This window comes from Saccopteryx leptura, chromosome 6, assembly GCF_036850995.1.
Source record: "Saccopteryx leptura isolate mSacLep1 chromosome 6, mSacLep1_pri_phased_curated, whole genome shotgun sequence".
Classification (NCBI taxonomy): domain Eukaryota; kingdom Metazoa; phylum Chordata; class Mammalia; order Chiroptera; family Emballonuridae; genus Saccopteryx; species Saccopteryx leptura.
Window position 1 is genome coordinate 60643122 of NC_089508.1, and position 15524 is coordinate 60658645.

Here is a 15524-nt window from a genome sequence, read left to right on the forward strand (position 1 = left end):
CCTGACCAGGCGGTGGTGCAGTGAATAAGAGTGTCGGACTGGGATGCGGAGGACCCAAGTTCGAGACCCTGAAGTTGCCAGCTTGAGTACAGGCTCATCTGGTTTGAGCAAAGCTCACAGCTTGGACTCAGGGTCGCTGGCTTGAGCTGGGGGTCACTCGGTCTGCTGTAGCCCCCCAGTCAGGGCACATATGGGAGGGCGATCAATGAACAACTAAGGTGTCGCAATGAAAAACTAATGACTGATGCTTCTCATCTTTCTCCGTTCCTGTCTGTCCCTCTCTCTGACTCTGACTCTGTTAAAAAAAAAAAAATTATTCAGGGGACAATTATATCACTAAAACCCTGAATTAGAAACAAAGGTCTTAAATCAAAGGCCTCACCTGATGAACTTAAAAAAAAAAAGTAAGAAGAGATAAGGTCAAAGGGAAAATCAACTAAATAGAAATGGTGAAGGAAAATCAAAGGAAATAAAAGTTGGTCCTTTGAGAAGATCAATAAAATCCGGTAATTTCTATTATCCTAATTAGAGCAAAGGAGTGAAGATGCAGATTACCAATATCGGGAATGAGAGATTCAGAAGATATATTGTAAGGGAAAGTTATAAACCACTATCTCCATAACTTCAACAACTTGGGTGAAATGAACAAATCTTAAAGTTAACTAAAGAAGTAGATAACCTGAATATTTTCTAATGTATATTGAAATTGAAATAGTTAACCTTTTGAATAGTGAGTTTTTTTTATGCTCACTGACCCCTGGGAGTGAGTTTTTTTTTTCAAAAAATTAGATTAGTTCCAGTTACAGTTTTATCAACTTAAAATCATGTTTGATAACCAATTTATGGAAATGAAGAACAGACATTTATCCTTTTTTAATGTTACCTTACACCTTTTAAAAATAAATTGATTGTACTCTGGATTGTCAGGAGGCACAAGGACATACATGAATGTACTACTCAAAGGGTTAATATATTACAGATATTATATATGGTATAGTTATATTGAAATAGAAATTGTGAGTAAAACCTTTTCACAAAGAAAAGGTTTCACTCACTCCAGGCCAAGATGGCTTCACTGGTGAATTCTACAAAACACTGAAGGTGATGATAATGTCAGTTCTACATAAATTTGTTTAAAAAACTGAAGGAGAGATAATACTTCCCATTTTTCACTCTCAAAACAAAATTTGACAGCTAAGTACAAGAAAACTACAGACTGATGTTTCTCATAAACATAGATAAAAATTCTAAACAAAATTATAGGAAATTGAATCCAACAATATTGTAAAAGATAATACACCATTATTACCAAGTGGAGTTTATTTCAGTAATGCAGGATTGGTTTAACATTAGAAAATCAGTCAACTCTCTATATTAAAAACTAGAAAGAGCCTGATGAGTAGTGGCACAGTGGTTCTCAAAGTGTGCTCCAGGGCACACTGGTGTGCCCTAGAAGATTTCCAGGTGTACCCTATGGTATTCCAGAGAAATATGTGCCTGTTGGGGACCAAAATACCAACAGAGTTTTTGGAGTTTAGATTTTGGGGGGACAGAGGTATAGAGAATTGGCTGTAAGCTGACAGTCTGCCCAACCCCCCACCTCACTTGCCTGATTAGGTGGCAAAAGGCTGGATTGTTTACACTACCCTCCATGTTCTCCAGAAAGACTGGAGACAAGTTTCTTCTATCCTTTGGTGTAAAGTTAAGATGATATATATGGTGGGCGTTTTCTGCTATCAACACAACTAAGAGTAAAAAGAGGAATTCTTCAATGTGTTGATGAGGAAATGAGAGTTTACCTTTCAAATATATGCCCAAACATTGAAGAAATCGCTAGGATACATCAGGCTCATGTTTCTCATAAACACAAGAATGAAAAAACTTAACACATTCACACTGGGACCTGCCAAATTTACTAAGAATATATATATATATATAAAAAGATAACTTTTTTGTTTTTTTTTAACTTATTATTTTTTTTAAACATTTTTTTTTTTTGTATTTTTCTGAAGCTGGAAATGGGGAGAGACAGTCAGACAGACTCCCGCATGCGCCCGACCGGGATCCACCCGGCACGCCCACCAGCGGCAACGCTTTGCCCACCAGGGGGCGATGCTCTGCCCCTCCGGGGGCGTCACTCTGCTGCGACCAGAGCCACTCTAGTGCCTGGGGCAGAGGCCAAGGAGCCATCCCCAGCGCCCGGGCCATCCCTGCTCCAATGGAGCCTTGGCTGCAGGAGGGGAAGAGAGAGACAGAGAGGAAGGAAGGGGGGTGGAGAAGCAAATGGGCGCCTCTCCTATGTGCCCTGGCCGGGAATTGAACCCGGGTCCCCCGCACGCCAGGCCAATGCTCTACCGCTGAGCCAGCCGGCCAGGGCCTTTTAACTCATTTTTAAGAATTCTAAAAAGCATAACAAAAAATGTAACATAAAAGTGTTTTTTAATGTCAATAAATTTGTGTCATATTTATTTTGTTTAATTACCATAAAAGCACGCTTGGACTTTATATTTTTTTCTTTAATATCTGTCTTAATTATTATAACGTATTTCTCAGAAATTTGTATATAGTGTGCCTACAATTATTTGTAGGATTTTAAATGCGCCCCGACTTCAAAAAGTTTGAGAACCACTGGCATCAATCTGGGATGCCGCTAAGGTCACTGGCTTGAGATGGGCTAATCTGGTTTGTGAACATAGGCTCACCAGCTTGAGTGTTGGGTCACTGGCTTTAGTATAGGATCATAGACATGATCCCTTGGTCACTGGCTTCAGCTCAAAGGTTGCTGGCTTCAAATCCAGGGTTGCTGGCTTGAGCAAGGATCACTGACTTGGTTGGAGCGCCCCCCTACTCCCCAGTCAAGGCATGTATGTGAAGCAATCAAAAAACAACCAAACTGCTACAACTGTCCTGTCTTGTTGACTCAGTGGTAGAGCATCAGCCTGGAGTGTGAATGTCCTAGGTTTGATTCCCAGTCAGAGCACACAGAAAAAGCCACCGTCTGCTTCTCCACCCCCCCTTACCTTCACTCTCTTCCTCTCCCTCAGCCATTGCTTGAATGGTTTGAGTGCATCGTCCCTGGGTGCTGAGTATAGTTCTGTGGAGCCTCTGCCTCAGGCACTAAAAAAATCTTGGTTGCGAGCAAGGCCCCAGATGGGCAGAATTTCGGCCCCACATGGTGGTGCTGGGTAAATTTCCATCAGGGCGCATGCAGGAGTCTCTCTTCCCTCCCCTCACTTGAAATAGAAGAAAATAAAGTGCTGCAACTACAAGTTGATGCTTCCCATCTCTCTCTCTCCCTGCCTGCCTGTCTGCCCGTCTGTCTCTCTCAAAAAAATAAAAACACTAAAAAGAAAGAACCAATATAATCACCTTAAAATGTTTTTTATATTTATTGATTTTAGAGAGAGGAAGAAAGAAACATTGATTTGTTGTTCCATTAAGTTATGCATTAATTCTTATTCTCTATCTGGGGATCAAACCTGCAACCTTGGTGTATCGGGATGACTTGAGTAGCACTAACCAACGGAACTATCTGGCCAGGGTCCAATATAATCATCTTAATTGATGCTGAAAGGACATGTGACAAAAGTCAACATTTGTTCCTTTTGCTTTTATCAGTAAAGTAAGACAACATTCTCAACTTAGTAAAAGACAGTTATGTTAAACCTATGGCTAATATCCAAACTTGTGTATGGTTGAAATTTCCATTATGGTAAATTTTTCAAAAATATATGTACATCTAAGAAGCCTATAGCTAACATCCAAACTTTTGTGTATGGTTGAAATTCCCATTACATTGGTTTTTTTTTAAAATGCCCATTCTCTCCACTCTTACTCAACATAGTTCTGGAAGTTTAGCCAGAGCAGTCAGGTAAGAGAAAGAAAGAAAAGACATCCATATTGGGAAAGAAGAAGTAAAGGTATCACTTTTTACATATGATGTGATCTTGTATATAGAAAGTCCCAAAGACTCCACTGAAAAACTATTAGAAACAACCAATATAGTAAAGTTGCAGAATCAAAATCAGTATACAGAAGTCTACCATGGCCCTAGCTGGTTACCCAGTGGTAGAGAGTCAGCCTGGTATGTGAATGGTCTCAGGTTTCCTGGCCAGGGTACACAGGATAGGTGCCCATCTGCTTCTCCACCCCTCCCCTTCTTTCTCTCCCTTCTGCAGCCATGGCTCAGTTGGAGCGGGTTGGCCTAAGGCACTGGGGAATGACTCCATGGCCTCCACCTCCAGCGCTGGAAGGAGTTCGGTTGCTGAGCAATGGAGCAGTGCCCCAGATGGGCACAGCATTGTCCCCTAGTGGGCTTGCCAGCTGGATCCCCGTCGGGGCACATGTGGGAGTCTCTCTGCCGCCTGTCCTCTTACTGAATTAAAAAAAGATAAAATAAAAAATAACAATTGTACAGCTTTCCTTTATGCCAAGACTGAAACTCCAGAAAGTGAATTAAAACAATTCCTTTCACAATTGCAACAACAACAAAAAAATAGAAATAAACAAAGGATGTGAAGGATCTATATACTGAAAACTACAAGCATTATTGAAAGAAATTGAAAGGGACACAGCAAAATGGAAAAATATTCCATGTTTATGGATTGGAAGAATCAACATTCTTAATATGATCATATTACCCAAAGCAATATACAAATTTAATTCAATCTCCATTAAAATTCTAATGCCATTTTTAAAAAAGAAATAGAACAAAATTCATCAGGTTTATAGGGAACCATAAAAAAACCTAAATAACCAAAGCAGTCCTGAGGAAAAAGAATGGAACTGGAGGTATCACACTACTTGATTTCAAATTATACTATAGAGCCATGATAATCAAAACAGCATGGTATTGGCAGAAAAACAGACATACAGACTAATGGAACAGAATCGACAGCCCAGAAATAAAACCACACACACATATATATATATATATATATATATATATATATATGAATAAATAATCTTTGACAAAGGAGCCAAATACACAAAATGGTGAAAAGAAAGTTTTGTCAATAAATGGTGCTGGGAAAATTGGATGGCCACATGCAAAAGAATGAAACTGAATATAGTTTGTTCCAATGCACAAAAATTAACTCAAAATGGATCAGACCTAAATATAAGACCTGAAAGAATACATAGAAAAAAGGATAGGTACTAACGGATTTTGTCCCTACAGAACATTTTATGAGTTTGACCCCAACGGCAAGGGAAGTAAAGACAAAAATAAATGAATGGGACTATATCAAACTAAAAGGCTTCTGCACAGCAAAAGAAACTGACAACAAAAAGCCAACCAAATGGGAGATGATATTTGTAAACAACAGCTCTGATAAGGGGTTAACCAAAATATATAAAGAATTCACAAAGCTTAACAACAAACAAGCAAATAATCCAGTTAAAAAATGGGAGAGTACCTAAACAGACACTTCTCTCAAGAAGACACAAATAGCCAAAAGATATATGAAAAAGTGCTTGTCTTCACTAGCTATTAGAGAAATGCAAATCAAAACTACAATGAGATACCACATCACACCTGTTAGATTGGCTATTATCAACAGGACCGGTAATAAGTGTTGGGAGAGGCTGTGGAGAAAAGGGACCCTCATTCACTGCTGGTGGGAGTATAAATTGGTACAGTCATGGAAGACAGTATGGTGGTTCCTAAAAAAATTAAGAATAGAACTATCATATGACCTAGCAATTTCTTTACTGGGTATCTACCCATAAAGCTCGAAAACATTGGTACACAAAGATGCATGCATCCCCATGTCCATCTCAGCATTATTTACTATGGCCAAGACATGGAAACAACCAAATTGTCTCTTGATAGAGGATTGGATAAAGATGTGGTACATCTTTGTATACAATGAATGCTACTCAGCCATAAGAAATGATGACATATTGCCATTAATGACAACATGGATGGACCTTGAGAACATACTAAGTGAAATAAATCAGAAAAAGCTAAGAACTGTATGATTTCACACATAGGTGGGATATAAAAATGAGACTCATTTACATAGTTAAAAGTGAAGTGGTTACCAGGGGGAGGGGATTTTGGGGGAAGGGAATAAAGAGGGACAAATATATAGTGGTGGAAAATGATTTGACTTTGGGTAGTGGGCACACAACAGTTCAAATGCTATAGAGATGTTTACCTGAAACATTTGTACTATGTACTCTTATTGATCAATGCCACCCCATTAAATATAATTTTCTAAATAAAATTTTAAAAATTGTATATGAAAATAAAGTTTTAGGATTAGTGAGAAAATAATTTAATGTGTATTTGTAGGTATTTGAATGATTATGGAATCAGAACTAGAATCAGCTTTGAAGATACTAATCGAAGTGTTTATTTTTTGTAGGTCAGTATGGAAATCCTTTAACTAAATACATTAGACATTATGAAGGGTTATCTTATGATATGGATTCATTACACCAAAAACACCAGCGTGCCAAAAGAGCAGTTTCACATGAGGACCAGTTTTTACGTCTAAATTTTCATGCCCATGGAAGGTGAGTAAATTTATTGCTGTGTTTGAAGTTTCCCTATATTTAATCTAAGTTAAAAGAAGAAAATTTATACCCTCATTTACGTTCTTTGATGGAAAGGTCCCTATTTGGAAATTCAGCCTACATTGGAATTTGGTTATATACGTTAAAAAATATTTTCTTTTAAAATGGTTTGCCCTTTTAATATTGTTAAGGAAACAGTCATTTAAATATTTTTAAATTTATGAATTAGATCCTCTATTGTGTTATTAGAGGATATGCCTTTAAAGAAGATTTTATGTTCATAGGTTTTAGAATATTTTTTACATGTTTTATGGTCAGTATATGTGTCTTCTGGTACCAATAGTGAAGGTAGCTGGTTGTATGCTGTTGAATAAGTCAGTGTCATTTAATATCTCATGAGCTCAATTTTATCAGCTCTAAAATGACAACTTGTAGATAGATTGCCTACTGTACTGCTCAGTTCTCAGACAGAATTGTTAAGGGATAAAGAACAGGGAGCCAAGGGGGAGAGGTAAAAAATCACAGTTATTTAGTGCTTGCTGTGTTCCAGGTGCATAGATGCTTTAGATACATTTTCTTATTTAATCCTCTCAACACCCAAACAAGTTAAATATCTTCTTATATCTGAGGAAACTAAGACTTAAATGTGTTAACTTTAAAATTACACAGCACAGATTTGGCCCAGACCTGGCTGACTCAAGCCCTATATTTTTTTCTGTCTGTTATAGGTACTTAGATACAAAAATCTTTGAGTATTCTTTGTCAGATTCTCTTCCTTGCCTGCTGTACTTAGTAAATCTACTTTTGTACTTTTTTTTTACTGGTGTAATCTTGATTTATTATTCACCTACTAATCGGTTTCCCAGCTTCTACTCCATTTATCATGAAAGCTATCCTATGCACTGCTATAAGATGATTGTTTTTTAAATACTTCCTTTTTCGATTTTTTTTTTAATTTTTCTGAAGCTGGAAACGGGGAGGCAGTCAGACAGACTCCCGCATGCGCCCGACTGGGATCCACCCGGCACGCCCACCAGGGGGCGATGCTCTGCCCATTCGGGGCGTTGCTCTGTTGCAACCAGAGCCACTCTAGCGCCTGGGGCAGAGGCCAAGGAGCCATTCCCAGCGCCCGGGCCATCTTTTGCTCCAATGGAGCTTCAGCTGCGGGAAGGGAAGAGAGAGACAGAGAGGAAGGAGAGGGGGAGGGGTGGAGAAGCAGATGGGTGCCTCTCTTGTGTGCCCTGGCCGGGAATCAAACCCAGGACTTCCGCACGCCAGGCCGATGCTCTACCACTGAGCCAACCGGCCAGGGCCTAAATACTTCCTTTTTCATGTCAGCTTATTGTTCTAAAGCAGAGGTCCCCAAACTATGGCCCACGGGCCGCATGTGGCCCCCTGAGGCCATTTATCGGCTCCTGCCACACTTCCGGAAGGGGCAACTCTTTTATTGGTGGTCAGTGAGAGGAGCATAGTTCCCATTGAAATACTGGTCAGTTTGTTGATTTAAATTTACTTGTTCTTTATTTTAAATATTGTATTTGTTCCCGTTTTGTTTTTTTACTTTAAAATAAGATATGTGCAGTGTGCATAGGGATTTGTTCATAGTTTTTTTTTATAGTCCGGCCCTCCAATGGTCTGAGGGACAGTAAACTGGCCCCCTGTGTAAAAAGTTTGGGGACCCCTGTTCTAAAGTCTTCAATTAACAATTGTTAGCCATATTTTCTTAACTTGGCTTATAAGATTCTCTGTAAATTAATTCTAATCTGTTATTCTAAACTTATTCTACTTCCCAACATTGTCAGTTGCACTCAGAATGATCTTCTAATTGGTGATTAAACCATGTACAGTTTATTTCTTGTGTCATTTATTTCACTATCTTGTTTCATCATCTTTTAGCACACAATTCAAATTCTACTTCTTTGAAGCTTTACTTACACCTTCCTTTGAACTTTTTTTTTTTGTGTGTGTGTGTGACAGAGACAGAGAGAGGGGACAGATAGGGACAGACAGACAGGAAGTGAGAGAGATGAGAAGCACCAATTCTTTGTTGCGGCTCTTTAGTCCCCTTAGTGGTTCCTTGATTGCTTTCTCATATGTGCCTTGACTGGGGGCTACAGCAAAGCAGAGAGACACCTTGCTCAAGCCAGCAACCTTAGGCTCAAGCCAGTGACCTTGGGGTCATGTCTGTGATCCTATACTTAAGTCAGTGACTCCATGCTCAAGCTGTATGAGTTGCACTCAAGCCAGCAACTTCGGGTTTACAAACCTGGGTCCTCAGCATCACAGGCTGACACTCTATTCTCTGTGCCACTGCCTGGTCAAGGTCTATGTAAAAATTTTAGTGGCAGCATTTCATTGTAAATTTTTATGACTTCAGATATTTTAAAATTACCTATTCTTTATTAGCACCATGAAGTAATATTCACTCATTAAGCCTCCCTAAGTTTTTAGCAACCACCTCAAAATAAATTTAATACTATATTTTAAGTGTAGTGTGATTACCAAAAGAAGTTGAGATTCTAGCTGCTTTTAGTTTGAATACCAAATTTCTATTACATCATTAGGATTTTATTATATCTGTTACATAATTCATATTGAACATGTGGTGAAACCAATTTCCTATCTCCGTTTCTTTTTTTCCTTCCTGTTTGTGCGTGCATGTGTGTGTGAGCGATAGCGAGCAAGTATGTGAGTGCAGGCTGTTATTTAGCCATTCCAAAAAATATTAACTGCTGGTTAAAATTTTCCTAGTTTAAGTTGTAAGAAAAAGTAAACAAATCTAATGGGAACAAGAAGTCATTGTACAGGAGGAAAATGTGATATGGTGCTTTACAGATGAGATGCTATAGATACTTGAAAATGAGGGAGAACTTGCTTCGGGTTGAGGCAAAGGACCTGGAATCAGGAAATCTCAATGTGTGTGATAAATGGTATTCTTAAGTACTTTGATCAGAAATTTGTTTAATTAACACTATATTTTCTAGAATAGATCCAAATTCAGTTATTTTATTTTGTTGTCTTGATTAATATACAGCTTAAGTTCACTGGGAACAGAGGAGATACACACACACACACACACACACACACACACACACACACACAGTTATGATAAAATTGATAAATACTGTAGAGCCTTGCTAAGTGATCCTAGAGGAAGAAACAGTGCTCTTGGGACATATCACTCAGGCATCCCATTTATCAGAACTTACCCAAGTGAAGCAGTTTCTGAAATTTAGAAAATTAATTCTTAATTTCTCAGCAAAGCTGTGTTTTTATCCTAGATTTACTATCAAGAATGTGGCCCAGATAATCTGGAAATAAATATTTCCTTGGATAAATCCTAACTGGAGTTGGTTAGTCTGGAAGTGTTTTGGGCTTTATTTTTGTCATATAATGAATGGAGTAGCAGATACCTGGGTTACTTTGAACTTTGTAGACAGACCAGTACACTCTGACAAACAGGTAGGATTCCAGGGGGCACAAATGAATGCCAGCTCACAAAGAAGAGCAAGAGCATCAGCCTGGCATATGGATGTCCAGGATTCGATATCCTATCAGGGCACACAGGAGAAGCAACCATTCTCTTCTCCCCAGCCCCATCTCTCTTTTTTCTCCTCCTGCAGCCAGTGACTTAGTCAGTTTCGAATCTGGCCCCAGGCACTGAGGATAGCTCCATTGGAGCACATCAGCCACAGGTGCTAAAAATAGCTCAGTACTCTAGCATTGGCCCCAGATGGGGTTGCCAGAATAATCTCAGTCAGGGCATAAGTAAGAGTCTGCCTCACTATATCCTCTCCTCTCACCTTAAAAAAACAAAAAAGAAGAACAAGAGCCATGTCTGGGTTGCTCAGTTGGTTAGAGCATCAACCTGATTGATACACCAAGGTTGTGGCTTCAATCATTGGTCAGGGCACATGCAAGAATCAACCATTGAATGAAAGCATAGATAAATAAAACAACAAATTGATGGTTCTCTTTCTCTCTTTCCTCCCTTTCCTCTCTCTCTAAAATCAATTGAAAAATTTAAAAACAATGAGTAGGAGAATAAATTTGAATTGTATAAAAATTTTTACGTTATGAATATAAAAAACAAAATTTTGAAAAATAATGACTTTGTACTTAATCTTTCTCAAAAATGCGAGCAAATTTGAGCAAAATTTCTTAAAGGAAAATGCTATTTTTTTAGTGTTTAGGTTATGTTGGCACACTGCCTATTAGCATATATTATTAGTTTAAGTGTATTTTACACTGCTCTTTGTCTCAGTTGTGGATTTTCTGAGATGTGATTTTTTTTTTATTCTTGCTCTATTCCTCTTCACACAGGAATTAAAAGCCTATAAATATGTATTTAAATAATCTGAAAGTACACAGCTACTTGAGTTTACTTACTGAATTATAAGAAAAAAAAGAGCTAAGTTGTGTTAATGTTAATTTTGTATTTAAGAAGCTAAATTAAAAGCTGATGATTGTTCTGAGTTTAGCTTTTCAGATACGATTTTAACATGAAATAATTTTTATTTTACATGTTTTTAATCATTAACTGGGCTTTATGTGGAAAAGATTGAGTGAGTTTTAAGGAGTTAAACTGAGCTTCTACCTTCCTATTTTGAAGGGGGAATAGAAGAGTATAAAAGTGTTTTTCTGACTATTTTTAATTCTTTGGGTACATCGCTTCTTCAAATTTGGTCTAAAATAGGGGTCTGATAGAATATTTAATGTCAGAGTTTCTAGAGTTGGTGACTTAAACAGTAAATATCAGAAATTAGGTATATATGTAGTAGAAAAGCCCATTCATCATTTTGTCAATTTTAAGTTATATATTGTACTAAAATGTTGATATGCATTTGAGTCTTTTCTGAGATAAGCACTCTAGCTCAGGTTTAATTAGGACTCATAGCCTGCCTTCTTTTTTTCTGTTCTCCAAGGGATTAAGTTCCATGTAAGTTGCTGCACTATTTCTTAAAAGTGTAGCAAGGATTTTATATGACTAAAGATTGTTTAAATGATTATCCTGTTTCATTATTACTGAAAATTCTTTTTATAACTGTTGAATGGATATGTTTAGTTGATCAGTTTTATGATATTCTTATTTGGATTGTTCTGTTCAGCATCAGTGAAATCTTTTATAGTAATTTTATTTGTTTTTTTATTTTTATATTTTTATTTTTCATTTTTGTTTTTAAAGGGAGAGTAGGTGAGATACAGAGACAGACTCCCACATGCATCCTGGCAGAGATCCACCCAGCAACCCCCATTACTCTGCCCATCTGGGGCCACTAGCAACAGAGCTATTTTGAGCACCTGAAGCAGAGGTTTGACAGAGCTATCCTCTGTACTTGGGACCAACTTTCTCAAATCAATCGAGCCATGGCTGTGGGAGGAGAAAAGAGAGAGAGAGATAGAGAGAAAACGGGGAAGAGAAGGAGGAGAGAAGCATATGGTTGCCTCTCCTGTGTGCCCAGACCAGGAGTGAAACTTGGGACTTCCATATGCCAGGTCAGTAGTCTACTGCTGAGCCAACTGGCCAGGGCCTAGTTTTATATTTTTAAACTGAAAAATATTTTAAAATTCTTTGGTAATCACATCTACAGTTCATTTTTGAAATAGCTTCTGAATATTGTGCCCTCATTGATTGTATCTTAACTGCTTTTATAACTTATCAGAGCCTTTCTCTACTTTTTTGGGTTGCCAGATATTTTTGATATTTGTACAGAAGGAAAAAATTAAGTTATTAATCTGTGCTTGTCTCAAAAATCTTAAATTATAATTACTTTGTGTTAATTAGATTCCAAAACAGCCTGTACTGGGAGAATGTTACTGAACCAACAAATCAAATATAAACAAAGAATCTAGCATATCAAAAATTGTAGGTATAGTGGTATGGGACAAATAGTTGTGTTATATAGCAGTAATCATTGTCTTCATCCTTTTTTTTTTTCTGGTGAAAGAAACCCTAAGTCACAAAGTCAGTTAAATGGAATTTTGATCTCTTAGTAGAATGAACGAATGTAATGTGTATTTCCTTTATTTGAGCTATAATAGATGTTTCTGTAGTTTTAACATGCTGTAATTTACTAAGTTCAACTTCATGTTTTAATTTATTTCAACACTTTTATTGTTTTATTTATTTTTATTTTATTATTATTTTTTTAAGTGAGAGGAGGGGAGATAGTGACAGACTCCTGCTTGGCCCTGATTGGGATCCAGTGGGCAACCCATCTAGGACCATTGCTTGAGTACCGAGCTATTTTTAGTGACTGAGGCAGAGGCTCAGTAGAGCTATCCACAGTGCTTAGGGCCAGCATGCTTGAGTCAATTGAGCCATGACTGTGGGAGGAGAAGAGAGAGAGAGAGAAAAAAAAGAGAGGATAAAGGGGAAGAAGTAGATTGTCGTTTCTCCTGTGTACCATGACTGGAAATCAAACCTGGGATGTCCATATGCTGGGCTGATGCTCTAGCCACTGAGCCACCAGCCAGAGTCTCTTTTATTGATTTGTATATTTATTAAGCATCTAATGTATTCCAGGCACTTTAGTAGTCACGAGGAATACAGTAGCTGAATGAGACAGGTCCTTGCTTCTGGTGGAGTTTATAGACTCACGAGAAAGACCGTTTTGGATTAGGAATGAGAACTGTGATAAATGTTAAGAATGGAAATTTTAAAAGGTTGCTATGGGAGCACAGAGGGATGCCATCTTGTCTGGAGGTCAGGGAAGGCCACTCTTAGGAGACTACATTTAAACTGATCCTGGAAAGAAGACTGATGAAGTTGGTTAGGCAAAGAAGGGGAGGAAATGTGTTCTAGACAGAGGAAACATTATGTGCAGAGATACAGAGATGAGAAGTGGCATGCTCATGGAATTGCCTGGTGCTTAAAATGTGAGGGAGAAAGTTTTCAAGTGAGGCTGTGTGTCTAAGCAGGCACCATATCTTTGAGAGTTTATGTAAGTCACAGTGACAGTTTTTAATGATAAGTAATTTTATGAGCCTTAAAAATTCAGTGTGGCCTAACCTGTGGTGGTGCAGTGGATAAAGTGTCAACCTGGAACACTAAGGTCACTGGTTTAAAACCCTGCACTTGTCTGGTCAAGGCACATATGGGAGTTGATGCTTCCTGCTTCCCCCCACCCCCACTCTCCTCTCTAAAATGAATTAAAAAAATGCAGTCTGGCTGCAAATGAAGACTAAATGCATTAAAATTAGTAGGAGGCTATCTATGCACTGGTCTTCATGGGAGGTGGTAGCCTGGATTAAGGTGGCATTAGAGGTGATGAAGGAGAGTGAATAGATTTGAAAAATATTTTGAAGGTAGAATTTATTGTTCTTAGTTGACATATAGTGAGTTGTAAAGACATGGAGTCAAGAATGACTGTTTACTGGTTTGAGCAACTGAGGGACTACTGGGACCATTTACTGAGATAGGGAGTACTTGAACAACTATAAATTTGAGGAGAAATCATAAGTTTAGTTTTGAACATGCTATTTGCAGTTCATAAGGAGGATCTAGAGAGAGCCCTGTTGTAAATGCCAACATTTTAAGGGGTACGTGGAGGAGAAGATGCAAAGGTTTAAGAGTGGTAAAAAAGTAGAATGGTAAAAAAGTGGAAGCATGGGATGCTGGAAGCCAAGGGAAAAGTATTTCAAGGAAGAGAGTGGTTAGTTAATGCTTCTTGTTCTTGTCATGTTGAACATTAGCAATATTCTTAGTCCATGTTACTTATCCTTCTTTGAATTTTTCTAGTTCTGTTTGATCTTTCTGGATCTAATTACACAGAGTAGTCCAGACTTAGACACATGTATAAGGGTAAAGAAATATTTTTTTTAGCTTGAATTTCTAATGACTCATGAGCCAATGTATTTTGGTTACAAGAGTATATTGGGCCAATATCTTTGAGGAACCATCTCTACTAATTCTGTGGTGATTGATTGCAAGAAGCCAGTTATCTTTTGAGTGTATCTTGCCTAATTTTTCCTTAAATGTATGAAATACAAACACATTTTTATTTGTTCATATAAAGCTGTTCTGGCCATATACGACTCTCAGAATCTTTTATATTTTATAAATTATTTAAAAAACTTTTATCTTTCAATTACAGTTATGTTTAATACTTTTTCACTTAGTTCCAAAATCTTTTTATTTTTCAGTTTGACAAATAGTTTACTTTCACCTGTCAAACTGAGTGAGACTTTCACAGTTTATCTTGAGACTTTATTATTATTATTATTATTAATTTATTCCTCTCTCATGAGAAATGGAATTAATGAGCCTGGAGAAATGTACATAAGGCATTCCTCAGTAATTTTACATCTTCATCATTTAAAAAAAAATTTTATTTTAGAGAGAGGAGAGAGAAAGAAGGAGGGGAGTAGCAGGAAGCATCAACTCATAGTTGCTTCCTGTATGTGCCTTGACCACACAAGCCTGGGATTCAAAGGGGCGACCTCAGCCTTTCAGGTCGACGCTTTATCCACTGCATCACCACAGGTCTTTAGAGGTCACGACTCTATCCAACTTAATATTGAATGCTGTTTTTGAGACATGGTCATTCAACTTCACTTCTGTGTGTTTAGAGTCCTCAAACAGGAGATTTTATTTAACTGCATTTTCTGTAAACACAGATAAGACCTGTTTTAGTAAAACCATTGCTATTTTATTGTTTTTTTTTCTTGTTTTAATAAACTATAAAGTGATAGGATGATGGTTTTTTCTAAGTTCTTATCACTCATCATCAACCACATGTTTATAGTTTATCAACATTAACTCTAGAGAGGAAGTTTTCATCACTGTATTTTTTTTCTTTTGGGAGTTAAGATTATCGTAAGACATCAGAAAGCTATCAGACACATTACATAGCAGAGCAACAGTACCTCTGCATCTTCAGGAACTTTAAGTGGGAGGGAATCTGAGGATGAGAGGTGAATACAGGGTGGGGCCAAACTAGGTTTACAGCTGTGAGTACGTGAAACAGTTTATTATTGTATTATTATTGATTAATTACTGT

General features: G+C 37.6%; 1 protein-coding gene across 1 annotated transcript in view; it reads left to right on the top strand.

Moving 5' to 3' along the window:
• ADAM10 (ADAM metallopeptidase domain 10) overlaps positions 1–15524 on the top strand; it is a 146140-nt gene that overhangs the window by 33932 nt on the left and 96684 nt on the right. The window contains exon 2 of the mRNA XM_066341394.1: positions 6372–6522. Coding sequence (XP_066197491.1) covers positions 6372–6522 — 151 coding nt within the window. The remainder of the gene's footprint in view (positions 1–6371; positions 6523–15524) is intronic.